Below are 17854 nucleotides of genomic sequence, written 5' to 3'. Positions count from 1 at the left end.
ATCTGTGCTGAACACAGTTTGCACAATGCAGCGACCCAGCTTGCCGGCCAGTTCTAACTGTGATATATTTAAATACATGACATATACGTTTTAATAAAAATTACATTAAAGTATATTTTAGTTGATCATTAATGCATGTCAGTGCTTAGTGGGTCAAAAACACTCTTATGTTCAACTAATTGCATTTAGTATTTATTTAAACTGAAACTTAATAATTTTAACATTCATCCTATATCGTTAACATTCATTTTCATTTAACTGTAAATAACATGTAATTAAGTGCCTGAAAACATCATATTCAGTTTGCACAAATATATTATTTTCTTATGGAGCAGAATCAGAACCAGACTTGAAGTGAGCTAAAACACGGACGCTTCAACTTCATCACTCGGCACAGCTCACACACTCTAAATATGTGCAAATACTGCACATATGAAGAATATTGTCATGCACTTTCATGTTGTTTCAGCACCCAATTCACTAAATTAATTGATCAAAATATATGCAATTTGCATTAGACAGCATCCTAGCTTGCAGGCCAGTTCTGAATGCTATGTTATGGAAATGTAGTAGACTATTACAAACTAGCATTGTTTATTGAGACAATGCACAGCTTTTTTGAAGTCTTTACAATGCTGAAACAGCATGTGCCCCCCCAAAAAAAAAAAAAAGTTTCATTGAATTAAAGCAAAAATGATTGAAGTATGTTTACTTGCTATTATGCCATTATTTCTAGTTATAGCTAGTCATCTCACTCTTCATATCTGATGCTCAGGTGTAAAATAAAAACTGAGAAAGAGAAAAAAAGCCAATGTTTCTTCATTCAGCTAAGGCCTGATGGGCAATAAAACACAGGCTTTTCTGATTCTGGTATCTGTCATATCAAAAGCTAGAAACAACTCGGTTTTGCCCACCTACAACTGTATCACGGATCCGTTCCATTCCTCAGTACATCAAGATCCACCGCTGTGCAATTCCCTTCACTATTGATTTTACTGCTCTTATTTTTCACCTAGTTTTAAAACCCACACCGAAAACCATGTTCAAACAAATCGCCTCGCTATTGGCCCTCCGCAAGGCCGAGGCTACATCTCACCGAAATAAATAACTTGTATTTCAACCTCATTCTCATCTGTTTGGAGAGGACAGGAAACATTATTCTTGGATATTGGATCAGTGTGTCAGATAGACACAACCTGCTTTGATTTGAATGCCCGATGTGGCGCCCCAATCCTAGTCTTGGCTTAGATATAGCAAACCGATGCCAGCCAGGATAGTGGATTTCAGCTTTGAGACAGCCCTAAAAATATTTGCAAGTAAATGCCAGAGCATTTCTGCAACACAGTGATGTGCCAGGCAGATGAACAGCGTGAATTAGAGTTAGTTTCCGTCTAATCATCCTCAGAGGATGCGGTATTATAAAAGATCTCTAGTATTGGATCCCTGGCCATTTTTCTTTCAGTTGTGTTTGGTGTCTTACTTGTATTGAGTGACTGGTGGATTAGCTTTGGCTGAGCATTTCTGCAACACAGTGATGTGCCAGGCAGATGAACAGCGTGAATTAGAGTTAGTTCCGTCTAATCATCCTCAGAGGATGCGGTATTATAAAAGATCTCTAGTATTGGATCCCTGGCCATTTTTCTTTCAGTTGTGTTTGGTGTCTTACTTGTATTGAGTGACTGGTGGATTAGCTTTGGCTGAGCAATGAAACTTCACCAGGTTTCCCTCCAGGACCGGTTGAGGTTCCACCGAGAGATTCACCAACGGCAAGTCTGCAAGAAGACAAAATAAACTAATAAGAAAACCTTCCCTTTTTTTAGCATAAATGCGCATTAATTGCATCCAACAGGTGGAAATTAGCTATTATCTGAGGAATTGTTCAGACAGGAAATAATTGCGAGTGTATTAACTCTGCATCATCAAAAGATGTGAATTTGTGAAAAGCAACTAAAGAACTGTATGTCAACAAATGAGAGGTATGCCTTTTTATCTATGCAAATGAGAACTAATTAGAACAATGGTTTCATCACAAAACATTCTATCACAATAAAAAAAGAGAACACAATGTAATGGCGTTTAAACTAAGACAATAATAAGAAACACACAGATTATGCAACCAATACCATAATACCCTTTTCTTTTATTTGAGGGTGTATTCACACCTGCCTTGTTTGGTTCGATTGAATCAAACTCAAGTTTGTTTCCCCTCTTGGTGCGGATCTTTTGGGCAGCTGTGAATACAGCAATTGCACTCGGGTGCTGACCAAACAACCGTAACGAGACGCAGCTGAAGAGGTGGTCTCGGTCTGCTTCCAAACGAGTTCTGGTACGGGTGAATGGATGAACCAATGAATGGATGACCTCAAGCATACGTGTTGTTTTTTTAAAAATCCTTCATCACTTAATTTAAGACTATAATAATTGAATTTTAAAGCAGAGCAACCACAAAATCAGACTTACTTTAAGACCATTCTCAGGTTAAATATGGATTTAAGATCATAACATGAAAAAGTTGAATACCTATTATACAGTTTTTTAAATCTTTGCTATGACAGGAAACACTGGCATCTAACAATGCATTGGGCAAAAAAAAAAAAAAAAACAGTTAATTTAAAATATAGCATATGCACAAACCCAAATAGGAAATACAACCGTTATCAAATAAGCATATGTCCTATTCTGCGTCCTAAACTCCTCAAACATTGGTGTCTCATATTTTAGAGCAGTCAGTGCAATTTTGGAAAGTAATCTATCAAATCTGTATGTGGGTGTGTGTGAAAATATTCAGATGTAACTGTTTACATTTTCGTATGTAACTAATTAATTACACTTTTTTTCACAGATTACAGTTACATTTATTTTGTAATTAGATTACGATATTCTGTTACATGTAACTATTATGCTTCCCAACACTGTGCATGATCATATTCTAGATCCCTTAACCCAAAACATAACTATTTACTCACTACCAATATGCAGCAAATTAGGAGCTTACTGAGAGAAAACCCTTAGATAATAATACATATGTGTCCCCTAATCTAAAGTGTTACCAAAAATCTTTGTTTAGCATATTTAAATGTGAAATAGTATTATTAGATGCAGTATGTCCCTCATATGCCTCTCATGCCAGGACTAATTTTGCATTGCCCACTGAGAACAGCGACGATGTACAACAAAAACAGCTTTATGGGTCTCTGGGGAGGCTAAAAAAAGGAAAAGAGACCTAATTGTCGGGCTTTTACCAAGAATGGACAGTGGCAAGCGCAGAAGCTAAGCAGCACACATCAGCGATTCAGAGTCCACGGGGAGCAGATAAAGACAGAGAAGAGAAAGAGAGAGAGAAAGAGAGAAAGAGAAACCCAGTGCCAGTCATGCGTTTGAGAGCCAGCTATTCTACTTATATGTTTTCTGTGTCCTATTACACTCAAGTAACACTAATTTAGTCTGTGCTGGCACGGCTGTATTCAACAACACAGATCAGCGGAGCAAAAGAACACAGGCCTGACTCAGCTGGAGTGTCACCGGGGCGCTGCTGTTGTGTGTGGGTGCATGTCTGCGCTGAAGAGCAGTATGTGGCCTGCAGGAGCACAGCTGGGCAGAGCGGCATCCCAGCGGTGGATGCAGGTGCTGCCCTTTCCCCCATCTGCCTTTTCGACCACACACACCTGTGCCAGGTTGTTCTCTGGCTGAACAACACCAGCCGTCATTCCACGGACAAACTGATCAGTGCTGTGTGCTGCCCGGTTACCAGCAGGATACGTGTAAAGCGTTTACTCGGTCTAATTGAGCATGCCGGTAGGAGGATATCAGGTCAGTTTATTGTCTGATACATCTTATAAAACAGATAGTTAATCACAGATTGTATATTACAAATGCCTATTTGAGATGAACAGCCTACAGCTGGGCTAATGGTCTATATTGGCAGAAGCATCATTTATTATGATATTGACAATTTTTAACCCTATTGCATTATGAACATGATAGAAACTTGTACACAATGTACTCCATGCTTTCTGTCGTCTGATTGATAGTTTTAGCCAGTAAAGAAGGCCTTTAGCATAATTATAAACACACCCTTTAGCTTATGGTTCATGTGCCTTTTTGCTGTGAAATCTTTACTGATTTTTATAAAGTAAATGTATGAAAAACTAAACACTTTAGATTAGGGAACATGTATTCACTATTAACTAAGAGTTTTCCCTCAATAAACTCCTAATATGCTGCGTATTAATAGTTAGTAAGATAGTTGTAAAGTTGAGATATTGTGCCAAGTTAAGAGATCTGGAACATGGTCATGCACAATAACTCATTAATATGTGCTTAATATGCTAGAAATATGCATGCTAATAAGCAACTAGTGAGAATTGGACATTAAAATAAAGTGCTACCACTTTTTAGCACATATTAGACATATTTTAAGATGACATTTTACTGGACTGAAGCAACTGACAGTAAGTATATATATATATATATATATATATATTTATTTATTTTTTGAAAAATCACTTACCAAATCAAGTATCAAATATGATCATCAGGCTTTTGAGGACAGTTTATTTGTTTATCTCACATTCATCATTGCATTGCATTGCATTAAATGTTCAACACATTAAAAATTACAGAGCTTTCATCTAAGACATTATTGGAGGATACAGAGTCTGCTATACTGTTAGAAAGATTTTCATTGAGTGACATTATAAATATCATATATTTAGATTATCAAACTTTAATCTTACATTTTGGCCATATAAATACAGTATAAGCAATTTCACCAAATTGCATATTTTTGCTCAGTTTGGTCCTCTCCTTAAATAAGAGCTTCATTGTGTACTTTATCATAAGAAAAAAAAAAAAAGGTGGTTACCAAACTGTTGTTGGCAGCCATTGATTTCCATGATATGGAGGGGGAAAAAATCATATGGAAATCAATGGCTACATGAACCGTTTACTTACTAATGTTCTTCAAAATATCTTATTTTGTGTTCAATAGAATAAAGAAAATCATACAGGTTTGAAACAACTTGTATGAATAACTTGGTGAGTAAATGATGACAGAATTTTCATTTTTGACTGAACTGTCCCTTTAAAAACACTGAATGATGTTAACATTAATTTTAGCCTTAGCTGTTTTGAAGCACATGCATCATTATTGCCTTTGATGTCAGTTCACGTCTTTTGAGAGTGACCCTTGACAGGAAAGGGACAGGAAAGCCATCTAAAGTGTCATCTACTTATGACAAAACTGAAGAGTGACATTAACTTTCTGTTTTAAATAATGAAATAAGCATTTTAGATGGACGTTTGGCCCTAGAGGATTGACTAGTGCCTCTCAAAGGCCCTGGCTCCAGAGGCAGGCTGGCAGAAGCTTGCCAAGACCCCCTGTGACCCCCAAATCTATGGACAGACAGTGTCTTAATAAAGAAGTCTGTTTGTCACTTTGATGTATAAATGCATGAGTCTCTCCGGCCTGGGCAGCACATGACAGGCCATCAAAATGCAGCTCCGCTAATTCCTCCGCTTCATCAGCAGGGAGAGCACGAAGGTCTGAAACGCGGCTGCAACAATGACAGCCCCCGTAACAATGGGATTGGAGGAGAGGAGCGATCTAAAAAAAATAATTATATAAAATAAAAGGGTTGGGGAGGGGGCAGTGGTGAGATGACAGCTTTTGATCGGAAGTTCAAAGCAAAGAGCAGATGGCGGTTTTGAACAATCGGCCAACTTCCCCAGAGTTGTGAGGAAGGTGCCAACGAAAATGGCTTCTCTGTCTTTCTTAAAGCTTGATTTCCATTCTCCCTGGGTCACAGTGGCCAGCTGTTCTCGGTGAGAAAGAGAGAGTTGATGGCCTGGTATCAGCAGGAGGAGGGCGATTTAATCTCTTTATAACTCGACTGAATCTGTGCCATAGTGCGTATTTCACTGACACTGAGATCCCACATCAACTCTTGCACTGTCTGCGAACACAGTTCACGCGTCTATATTAAGGTCTTTTTGGCGACAAAGTAAGTGAATCCTGGCAGGTATTTTCAATATAAGTAATGTATAAAGTTATAAGCAATGTAGAAAGTCACACACACACACACACGATATGACTTAATCCTCTTTATGTATCACTAATTTACTGTGTGCCCTAAAATCCCCCTGCAGTCACTAATTTTATGCCTTAAAACTCATCTTTGATAATCAAAAAATTGCATATTCAAAGTTTCTTCCTAATAAAATACTGTCTTAATGTCTTAAAATGGCTTGAATATAACTCTACACTCTTGCCTCATTAAGTATACTGGAAAACGTGAATATGCAAATTAGCCCCGCCTCCATAAAATCACACCGGCTCATACTACCTGATCTGCTTTCACTCAGTTAACTTTATCAAATGGTACACAATGGCAAGTGGCAATATTAGATGAATTCATCCATATGTGTTTGAACCAGAAACGAGAAGAAATGAGAAGAGTGAATTATACATTGTCCTCTACAAGTCCATGTATCAGAATCGTAATGCATTTTATGTATTACTCTCTACAACATCAGACACAAAGCTGATATCACTATCCTTTGGCTTGACTACATAATCAAACAGCTAATAATATATTGATAATGTTACACAAACTATGTTCTAGTTCACAACTTTAGACAGCTGCCTTCTAAAAATCAACATCCTTAGGTAGAAATGCAACTCTAATTATATGAAAAGTTGACGGATTGTTTGTGATGGTAGGAAACCCAAATAAGTGCAAACTCCAGGACCCCGAATGGAAAAGTACAATCACTGAGTACACTATGCAGTACACTATAGCTTAGCTTTCGTCTCACTTCATAAGGGATACACTGATGTAGTGCTTTTGATCTAGCGCTTTAGTTCTGTGCAATGAATTTAAACAGTCTGCAGTTTTTGCCCCGAGGAGCTGTCTGTCAAACTCTCTAAATGAATAATGCATTGCTAAAGCATATAATTTGTTATTTCCTTCACTAATCTAATTATAGCCCATCTGTGCATCTAATTCCATTCAAGGTATAAAGTTAAAATAATATCAAGATGGAAAACTTTGAAAATGAAGCTGAAGTAGAGATGCAGTGAAGTGCAGGGGGGTTAGGTTACACGTTATTTCTTTTTTTCCAGAAAATACTGTGAATGTGTTCTATCTATCTGTTTTCCATAATGTGCATGGGGAGTAAAATACACGGATTTGATAGAGCAGCTGGTTTTGCTGTCGAGTGATGTGACCCCACTAAAGCCAATGCCATGGGAAGTTTGGGTTTTTCTTCAGCTTTAGGAACTTAAAGAAATGCCCACTTTGATTTCCCAGTAAATTTCAGATTTAGATGCTAATTCGCTTAACCTCAGGTCAAATTATCCTAGCGGGGCTTATGTTTAGCAAAATTTCTGAAGTCAATCTAATTCCTGCGTTTAAATGATTACTGGAAATACAGGCAGGGAAATGCATTGAACTGGACAAGTGTAAGCAAAGAAGTAATGCGGTGGATAATATTTGGACTCGTCTCATTTAGGGCTCATTTTGACCGAACGCGAGCGGCTGTCTCAGAGGTCTGTGCTGATCAGAATGAGAATTATCTGAGCTGAGGAAAAATCCAGAAAGCCTTTAATTACTTTTGTTGCCGATGACATTATCACATTGAACCAAGTGGTCAATTAGTTGACTCTGAATGAGGACTGACAATAGCTAGAGTGGGCATATTAGAGGATGGATGTGATGAAATGCACGCACACACATCCCTCATGGGTTCTTTTTTTTATTTAATTGTTTCCTTATTCATCCAGTGGATCTGTCAGTCTTAGTAAGTATCTTTCATTTGGCTAAAGTAATATATCAAAGTCTCTGTCCGATATTCGAATCTTTTCCTGCTTCCCTTCTTCCTTTAAGGTTCTCATCTTAACCTTTTGTCACTCCCTTAAACAGGCAGATGGAAAGAATATCTGTCGTTCACCTGGGGTCAGCCATCGATTCTCTGTCTGTTCTGTGTCTCAGCCTGTGTAGGGTACATGGCAACATGTTCACCGCACTGCACTCACAACATCGATCCTACTACACACGCACGCACAACACATACACAAAGAGAAAAAAGTAAAATAAAGCCTATTGATTTTTCTTTTTCATTCTCATTACTCTTGCTAAAGCCGAGTCTGGGCACTGCTGTCCTCGCCTACATGTTGTTTATTGCGATTTTCAGGGAGTGTGGCAAATACATTCTTTATTTATAATTGTTTACTTTCCTAGAATAGCCATAAGAGCTAGTAGAGGTCAATCAATCTATCAATCAATCTATCTATCTATCTATCTATCTATCTAAAGGTATAAAGTTAAAATAATATCAAGATGGAAAACTTTGAAAATGAAGCTGAAGTAGAGATGCAGTGAAGTGCAGGGGGGTTAGGTTACACGTTATTTCTTTTTTTCCAGAAAATACTGTGAATGTGTTCTATCTATCTGTTTTCCATAATGTGCATGGGGAGTAAAATACACGGATTTGATAGAGCAGCTGGTTTTGCTGTCGAGTGATGTGACCCCACTAAAGCCAATGCCATGGGAAGTTTGGGTTTTTCTTCAGCTTTAGGAACTTAAAGAAATGCCCACTTTGATTTCCCAGTAAATTTCAGATTTAGATGCTAATTCGCTTAACCTCAGGTCAAATTATCCTAGCGGGGCTTATGTTTAGCAAAATTTCTGAAGTCAATCTAATTCCTGCGTTTAAATGATTACTGGAAATACAGGCAGGGAAATGCATTGAACTGGACAAGTGTAAGCAAAGAAGTAATGCGGTGGATAATATTTGGACTCGTCTCATTTAGGGCTCATTTTGACCGAACGCGAGCGGCTGTCTCAGAGGTCTGTGCTGATCAGAATGAGAATTATCTGAGCTGAGGAAAAATCCAGAAAGCCTTTAATTACTTTTGTTGCCGATGACATTATCACATTGAACCAAGTGGTCAATTAGTTGACTCTGAATGAGGACTGACAATAGCTAGAGTGGGCATATTAGAGGATGGATGTGATGAAATGCACGCACACACATCCCTCATGGGTTCTTTTTTTTATTTAATTGTTTCCTTATTCATCCAGTGGATCTGTCAGTCTTAGTAAGTATCTTTCATTTGGCTAAAGTAATATATCAAAGTCTCTGTCCGATATTCGAATCTTTTCCTGCTTCCCTTCTTCCTTTAAGGTTCTCATCTTAACCTTTTGTCACTCCCTTAAACAGGCAGATGGAAAGAATATCTGTCGTTCACCTGGGGTCAGCCATCGATTCTCTGTCTGTTCTGTGTCTCAGCCTGTGTAGGGTACATGGCAACATGTTCACCGCACTGCACTCACAACATCGATCCTACTACACACGCACGCACAACACATACACAAAGAGAAAAAAGTAAAATAAAGCCTATTGATTTTTCTTTTTCATTCTCATTACTCTTGCTAAAGCCGAGTCTGGGCACTGCTGTCCTCGCCTACATGTTGTTTATTGCGATTTTCAGGGAGTGTGGCAAATACATTCTTTATTTATAATTGTTTACTTTCCTAGAATAGCCATAAGAGCTAGTAGAGGTCAATCAATCTATCAATCAATCTATCTATCTATCTATCTATCTATCTATCTATCTATCTATCTATTTTTGACATATTTCATGTTCAGATATTCATACAACAAAATGCTCTGGTGGCCATGAACATTTTGTGAAAATTATAAAAAATATTAGTGAAAAAAAAAAAAACTAAAACTGGTGAGGAAAGAGTTAAGTGGTCTTTAATTTAATTTCATAAACATTATATTTGTATTTTGAAAGTCATACTATTCATCAAAATAAAATTAACTTTACTTTGCACTGTTTCTTATAAAGTATGCTTTTTTCTCCCTTTTTGAGAACTGAAATCACTGAAAACATTTCTGGAATTAATTCACATATAGAAATTTGGAATCTGTGTCATTTCCCAAACATCTGGCACTGCTTTTTGGACTATACAGCCCAACAACTATAATATACATACACAATATGTGATATTAAGTGAAATGTAAACCTACAACCAACTATGACTACCACCTCTAAACCTGATTCTAACACTTTTAATGGTTTTTGACGAACCAGGCCTGTATAATACTTTACAAATACAAAGTTCTGTCATGAATCTCTAGATGGCACAGGCCGATAGGTTCTAACTCAATTTTATATAATCACATCACTATTCACATGCCACAGCTGACTGTTTTCTTTTCTCATCAGCAGCCAAAGAGCTGCTGCTCAACATTCAAATACTCAGCTAGAGCTTGCTGTAGCAGTTGCAGTGTGCTTCAGAAACCCTCCACCTTCCCCAGCTCCACCTGTATAGATCTGCTATGGGGCGATTCCATACTGTATATGGGGGTTATTTCATGCATGTGCAACATGCTCACAGCAGAATGTCTGTGGATGTATTGGCAGTAGCAAGTCTCGGTACTTGCTCTGCCGCAGTAGCAGCGTAGCAGATATTCCGCCAAAACACATTAACATTGCCATGCACATTACCATGCTAAACTCTCAGAGAGCTGTCATTATAGAACTAGTGGTTCGTGTTCACTTCACCCTTAAACATACTCATAACTGAACAGTGGAGGGAATGCTTGTGAGATCACACTTTTTTTATGTAATTATGTATCAGCTTCATTTATTCATATGAAACGCTTAGATAATTTCCACTGGAATGATCTCAGTGAGTTTAATGGTTGCGTGCTGCAGTCGTGTGCGAGGTGCGCAATTCTCTTTACCCTGAATCATCTGTTTTGTGCATCGGCAGACAGCTGTCCTTCATCAATATTAACTGATTTGCATGGCTACACAGCCCCCCCTGTGGCCTGGAGGATGTGCCAGTGGAAACACTCATACCCTTCCGCAGTGGGTTTGCATCCTTAGCTTCGTCCCACCTGCCGATACCGCCATAACTTATTCATTAAACACCTGCTAGTATTTGATCCTCAGAGGGAGAGCTTGCCGTCATCGCTTACCATTCACCGTCTCTATTTGTTCCCTTCTTCTGAGTTAATGTCTCATGCTTTGCAGAGCTCCAGCTCAGGAGGGTGATGTAAATGTATCCCACTCAGACGGGTATTCATTTAGTCATTCAAAAGCGGACTGGGCCTCTGACTGCATGTAATTCTGAAAACCTCATTATCCTCTTTGCACGGCTCCCGTTCCACATTCACCTGCCTCTCTCCCAGGGATGTTCCTTTCAGCCGTGCAGAATTTTGCAACAAGACTGCTCGTCTCTGTGATACATTTGAAATATTTCCATCTTTCCATGGAGAGGTGGTGAGAGTGGGGTAATGAAATTAGAGAGCACAGAGACTTGGCAAATTTGTCTGCTCTGTGGCTGAGTTCAATTACAGTAGGTCTGATTTCTCGCGTGGTTTAATTAAAACACAGACGGTGGAATGGGGAGCAGATCTGGACAGCAGTGGAGTGTTCAGCGTCTCTACGCGTCTACAGAGCATTTGGAGTAGAGCGAGTGGGAGACACAGAAATTAGTATAGGGAAGGTCATAAATTTATACAACAGTTAGTCCTAATATTTCTTACAGCTGAACATTTCGCTGTGTTTTGTATATCTCCGCCTGTCTGTGTTCACACTCTGTTGCTTGGTGATAATACAATATAGTCTTAAATACGAAAAAAAGAAGATAATGTGAAAATGATATCCTAAAAATAGGCTTCATTATCATTAAATGTCTATTTATCTATCTCTCTGTCTCTCTATCTATGAATGCTATCTATCTATCTATAGCATTTGCATTTGTGATAAATAAATACATATGGATGGATGGATGGATTGATTGATTGATTAATTAATACACCCATCCTGTAATGCACAGAAATGTAATTATTTAATTCCCATTACTGCAAAGTGAGAAATAAATAAATAAACAAACAAATACATGTCCTTGCGGTATTATTTTCATGCGAAATAGTACTATTAGTAATACTACTATACCCTATCTCCTATCTGCTGCATTGGATAAACACATGCAAGCAAGCATTTAAGCTGGTGCAACACTAACAAATGTTAATCATCTTTAATATCTGCTCTGCTCCACAGCGCCTCACCTGGCACCCGGATCCCTTTTGCGCCACAAAGTGCTTCTTATGTCATGCATAAAGTTGCACAACGGATCTGTCACTAGTAATGGGTCTCTAAATACCATGTTCTGCTTTATTAGTCATAGTTAACATTATTGATGAGGGTTCGAGGCTTCGAGCAATGCAAGTATAACGGTATTGTTCTCTGAAATTTCTTGAGAAGAGATTTCCTCTAAATGGGCAGACAGAAAGAACTAGAATGAGTGGGTGAGATGTGAAAGTAAATGTGATTTTTTTTTTTTTTGGAACTGAATATTTAAAGAAAAAAACATGATAACTGATTAGAGTTTACATTTTCAAGGGTTACTAGAAGAAACATTGTGGTGACTTTTTGTGCCAATGTTGAATTGTTAACAATACCAGCACATTTTTTATTTATCGCAAGAGGATTTGGCAATCTACATTAATTATGACAATCCAGCAGACAATGCTCCCATTAATACTGAAAATCTAAGCACTCTGATTAGTATCACAATGTATTTTGGTGTTTTAATTCAGTGGAAAGCAAGCACGATCCAAAACGAAAGACAGAGAAAACTGCTGACTTTGTGAAAATAAATGAAGAAAAAGGAAACAATCTGAGAGTGACATCACTTACGTTGAATGTCAATCGTGACACTGGTCTCTTTCCCATTGGGCACGGCCTTGTTGGACGCCCGGCAGATGATCTTCTGCCCGGTTTCAATGTTGGAGGCTGAAATGTAGAGGGTGCTTACAGTGCTCTCCCTTCTGCCATCTCGAAGAAGAGTCTACAGGAAGAGAATAAAGCAGGGTTATCGACAGTTAAATTGTGCCGTATTATTTTATTTTATTATTTTATTTTAGGAAATAATTACACATACAATGTATTATAATAATAAAAAAATAAGAATACAATTATTTAAATAAATAAATACCCTAGTTATGGATGTTACTATATGGAAAGTAAAGGAAAAGGTAAACTGGTGATTTTTTTCAGTTGCAGTCATGGGTGTTGAGGGTGAAAGACAGCACATAACAACATCATTTAAAATCAATCCCAAGGCTGGCATTCAAAAAAAGCTCTTTTTCCCCCAGCTGTCCATAGGAAATGGAGACAAACAGTCGGTTCCGTGCTCATGGTCTCTCTGCACATGGACCAATTGTTTTTGGGAGAAAACAGCATGTTTTGGGGCTCCTTTGTGCAGCTTGAGAGTGAAGCTTCGGTGCGTGGCATGTCGTACACCATAGAGGAAATCAATCTTCTTTTCCAGTGGTCATAGTCTGCGCTAGGCCTTGCCTGCCCAGCATAGAGCTCCATCTGGAAGCGCTCGACAGAATCCACATGCACTCTCTGCCACACAGCAATGACACATAGAGAGGCGGAGAGAAAGAGAGATGCTAACCAGCATGGCCAACACAACAGTCACCCACCAGAATAAATTGGCCTTCCCAGCAGGCATTCTTACTGGCTTGTGTTGCAGAATGATGGGAGAGATGCACTACTGTATATTTTGTGCATTTGTAAATGTATTAAAATATAAATTAAAAAATCCATCTCTAGACTTTTTGGATAGGAATGTTAACAAATAGCTTTCTCCAGTTATTCTAAATATATTTGTCTTGTTCAGAAGCTTGTGGGTAACACCATTTACTTTTTGAAAACTATATATATGCTATGTTTTTACCACCAAAATCTATCTTTGTACACTGTTCCCTTATGAAAGTGTAATTTCCAGCATGTGAAAGTGTTCCAATAAAATGTCCCTTCAGCCAAACCCCCACAGCAGCCCGTGGCCTTTTAATGCCAGAAGCGTTCACTTGCGTGGGTGGCCAGTCAAGACCCCATCTGTGTCTCTATAAGACCATGTATTAAAGTCATCAGCTCCCCCAAAGAATCTAGAAGAATAATGTACTTTTGAGCCATAATAGTCACTCGCTAATAATTAGTCACGTCATTGCATAGGCTAGTGATAGGGAGCTCGCTAACAGTAGTAATTACTTACTCATTTTTTTTCCTTCTTTTTTTTGCCACCGATCTGAAATATAGTAATGAAACCTCACACTCACCATCCCACCAACAGAAAGAAAAAAGAAAAGGAAAGTAAGACTGTGAGACAGAAGAGAGGAGGAGAAAAAGAGAGAGGCATATATTTAAAGCACACTAAGAATGTGTTATTATGGGTGCCACAAAGTCCATGATAAAGAAACCCTTCTAGCAAAGCCACATTTCTCACCTTTCTGAAACTTAAAAACTGAAAAAGAGGCTTTTTGGGTAGTCAAATAAGTAAGACTGATTAATATCTTAACATATCAAGAAAGTAATCGACTGTACATCCCATTTAAATGTATTTGTTCATGCTATAGGGCTATTTTTATGTGTATATGTGATTGGGATGATTGTTTAACATTTTCATAGCTTGTGTTGGCTTATTAGTGTTTCTCCTTGAGCACATTTGCTATTTGTGAGCATTGAGTATTTTATCATTGCGAGGTTTACAAAAAAGGAAGTGTTTTCCTGTGTCAGTCTGTGTTTCATTGCTTGCGTGTCACATGCATTTATGATGATGAATGAAGGTCTTGCCCTGTTTTATGTTAGCTAACTAGGAGACTATTTAAGCTTTTGTTGTCTGCTTTGTCTTTTTTGGCTATTAAATGGGCTTTACTGTTTGTTATTTTAACTTGTTATTTCTTTGCAAACTTATATTAAGTAGGCTAGTCACTTTTAGTTTTATTCTTGGTTTTCACAATTTGTAGTAAAGTGAGATGTCCGCACTAGACAATACGAGTCTGCAATATATGTTGTACTAGTATAAATTAATACTACTACTTATTAGTTTCAATACTAGTCTTTCTATGATTCTACTGAAATGGTTTCACCAAATGTAGGCCATTCCATACTGTACTGCATATTGTGTTTGTCAGAGAGTCAAGCAGTGAGCATGACGGCTGTTGCTCCGCAGACTAGGTGCTCACCTCACCAGCTGAAAGACACAAGCTGTCAGCCGCAGGATGTGTCAATGCAATATCCTGCCTGACACAGTCCGGATTGTTTCCCTCACTGCTCAGGGCCTGTCTGAAGTCATTAATCTTGAATGGGGCCTGAAACAGCCAAGGACTCAACACTTAACCAGGACCGGGCCGAAAATAGCTCCAAATTACAAATAGATAATTTCTGGGGGTGCAGCCTGGAGCGTGTCAGCTCTTTCTACAGGAAGTGAAGGCTGCGAATCAGGAGTGGAGAATACTGCTTAAGAATGAGGCCCGAGACCGAATTAGAAATGTCAAAACTAGATGTGTGTTTTAAGGCACAATGCCTCAGCTGTATGTGCATTTCAAATGGGCCTGTCAAATGTCAGAATCTGAAAATGAAGTGTCTGCGCTGGCCTCATCTATCCGTTTACTCAGTATAAAGGTTAGCAAATGTCAGTAAACATCCTTTTGAAGTGTGCAGACACAAATTGTGTGAAATTAAGGTTGACGTCTGGGGAAAAAAGTGGCAGCGATTTGCTGATTAGACCTCAAGGCGCACTGATACTAATAATTTAGGCAACATTAGCATGCCGTCGCAAAGTCCCTTAACACGTTTTTAAACGCAGACCGTCGCTGGAAGGTGTTTAGAATCAGCCGTAATAATGGAGGACCGGCACGGCCACACGTTTCGCCGCCTATTACCACGTATTAATTTCCCTATAAGAGAGATAAGTGTTCTGCGGCTTTGTTTTCCCATCTCCCTCAAAAGGAGTGTAAAGTTCTGTCTCTGTTCCTGGGGTTAAAAGCCATTCTTTGATTAACTAATGTAATCCTGCACCTCCAGTTCTGATTAATTTCCACCATTTTACGGTGCAATTAATTAGATGCCTTTTTACTTCTCTCCTCTCCAGCTTTTAATTTCAGTGGCAAAACCGCAAGAAGGTTAATTAAGAGGGGGGTGCTGAGGGGAGGGGGTAGAAGTGAAAGGGTGGAGGCAGACTGATGTTTCAAGCATCAACAGAAGAGGCTAAATTTGGCAAAGAGAAAGCGTGAAGGTGACAGTCAAGCTCTTGTGTCTGCGGAGCTGCACCGCATGCTACCTGCTTTGGCAGCATGAAACAATTTGCCGCACTCTTTCAGTTTGATACTAAAGTTAATTAGAACTCTATCTGAAATATTTAAATATTCTCTCACGGTGGGCATTACTATTTAAAAGTCTGCACTAATTATACAGAAATTTAAGCAGGGATGAAGTCTTGGGGGTAAAATTAAATTTGAGAGACAGATGAGGAGCGAAAGTTTTGAGAAGTTCTATCTAAGTTCTAGATCTATCTATCTATCTATCTATCTATCTATCTATCTATCTATCTATCCTTACAAAAAATAAGTTTATTCAAGTGTGCTGTCAGTATACTTCTTTTCAACAAAAAATAGGAAAGTATACTTTGTCTAATTTTATGTACTTCTCAGACATGGGCTGTATGTACTCCTTAGAAGTATACTTAAAATTACATTTCAGTATACTTGACTTATACTTGACTTAAAGTCAAAATATATTTGAGCTATACTTGTGCTCCGAGAATCCGTGTTTTCATTGTTATCCGGTAGGGGGTGCTATTTCACATCTTCTGTACAGAATTTCCTAAAAAACACAAGTGAAGAAGAAACCGAAACCACAGATGTTTCCACATGTATTCTAACATGATCATCAGACATAAAACAGCATCAAAACTGTGTAACGTTATGGAATAAAATGTCGACCAATGAAGAACTAATAATGATTGTCAAGCTTTGGGGTGTTGATCGACTCCATCTACATTTTGATTATCATTCTAAATCCAATTAATAGTCTTTTTTCAGCTTTTTGTTCAAATTCTTATTTCTTTATTTTTTTAACTAGTAGTTTACTGAGAATATACTTCAAAGTGTACTAAAAATGCTACAAGTACTTAATTAGCAAACTATCAGTATCCCTATAAGTTCACTTTTAGTATAGTTGCAGTACAAACTAAAAATATAGATGTAAACTAGTTGTGTACAGTAAAGTTTACTACTGTTATACTTAAAGTATACTTAAGAGTAGGGATGCACTGATACTGAGCTCCTGTACTCGTACTCGTTAAAATGCCCCGATACCAAACGCCGATACCACACAGCATGTGATAAGTGCCATATTCAGACAAAGAAACACCGACAACAGACAGCAGAATAGAGTTATTAGAGATTAAAGATGTCTACGAAGTATATGTATGCAATGGATATAAAACATTCCGTATTAATACCTGTATAGCTGATTTGCGCCAGCTGGTAAGCAAAATCATGTTGAGTGGATTGAGCGCGCGAGCTTGTCGAGTGAATATCCCTTTTTCACAGACATCACTGGAAAGTTTGTAGTTCAGTCGGATATGTTAAAAAGAAGTAAGTAAAACAATGCACATGTTACTTAATGGTAGGGAGGGAGGGAGAGAGAGCGCGCAATTCTGTTGTGTGATCTTTATTGATGTCCGCTCACTTAGCGCGCATAATTTGGATTAAAACAAAATCGTAAATATAAGACAATTTATAGGGGCATTCACTATAAACGTAATTTATTTTCACCCTTAAGCATACACGACTTTCTGGCGAAAGTGAAACTAACAGCCTGTGTGAAATGCACTAGGCTGTACTGTACTTGTCCCTCTCATTCTGCACCAGTACAAATACGTGTGCACGTTGCGCGTGTTTTGCTTGCTTCATGGGTGTTTCTACATTATATGAGTGGCTTTGGAAAATAAATCGCTGCACGTTTCAGATGAAAAAA

General features: G+C 38.2%; 1 protein-coding gene across 1 annotated transcript in view; it reads right to left on the bottom strand.

The window, feature by feature from the left end:
* The window catches only part of LOC107560126 (kin of IRRE-like protein 3), a gene marked incomplete at its 5' end in the record, with an annotated part of 52761 nt that overhangs the window by 25981 nt on the left and 8926 nt on the right, over positions 1-17854 (bottom strand). The window contains 2 exons of the mRNA XM_016244209.1: positions 1667-1772; positions 12722-12872. Coding sequence (XP_016099695.1) covers positions 1667-1772; positions 12722-12872 — 257 coding nt within the window. The remainder of the gene's footprint in view (positions 1-1666; positions 1773-12721; positions 12873-17854) is intronic.

This window comes from Sinocyclocheilus grahami, unplaced genomic scaffold (genome assembly GCF_001515645.1).
Source record: "Sinocyclocheilus grahami isolate Dianchi unplaced genomic scaffold, SAMN03320097.WGS_v1.1 scaffold711.1, whole genome shotgun sequence".
Taxonomy (NCBI): domain Eukaryota; kingdom Metazoa; phylum Chordata; class Actinopteri; order Cypriniformes; family Cyprinidae; genus Sinocyclocheilus; species Sinocyclocheilus grahami.
Note: the sequence above shows the minus strand (reverse complement) of the source record. Positions and strands in the feature narration are given on the sequence as shown.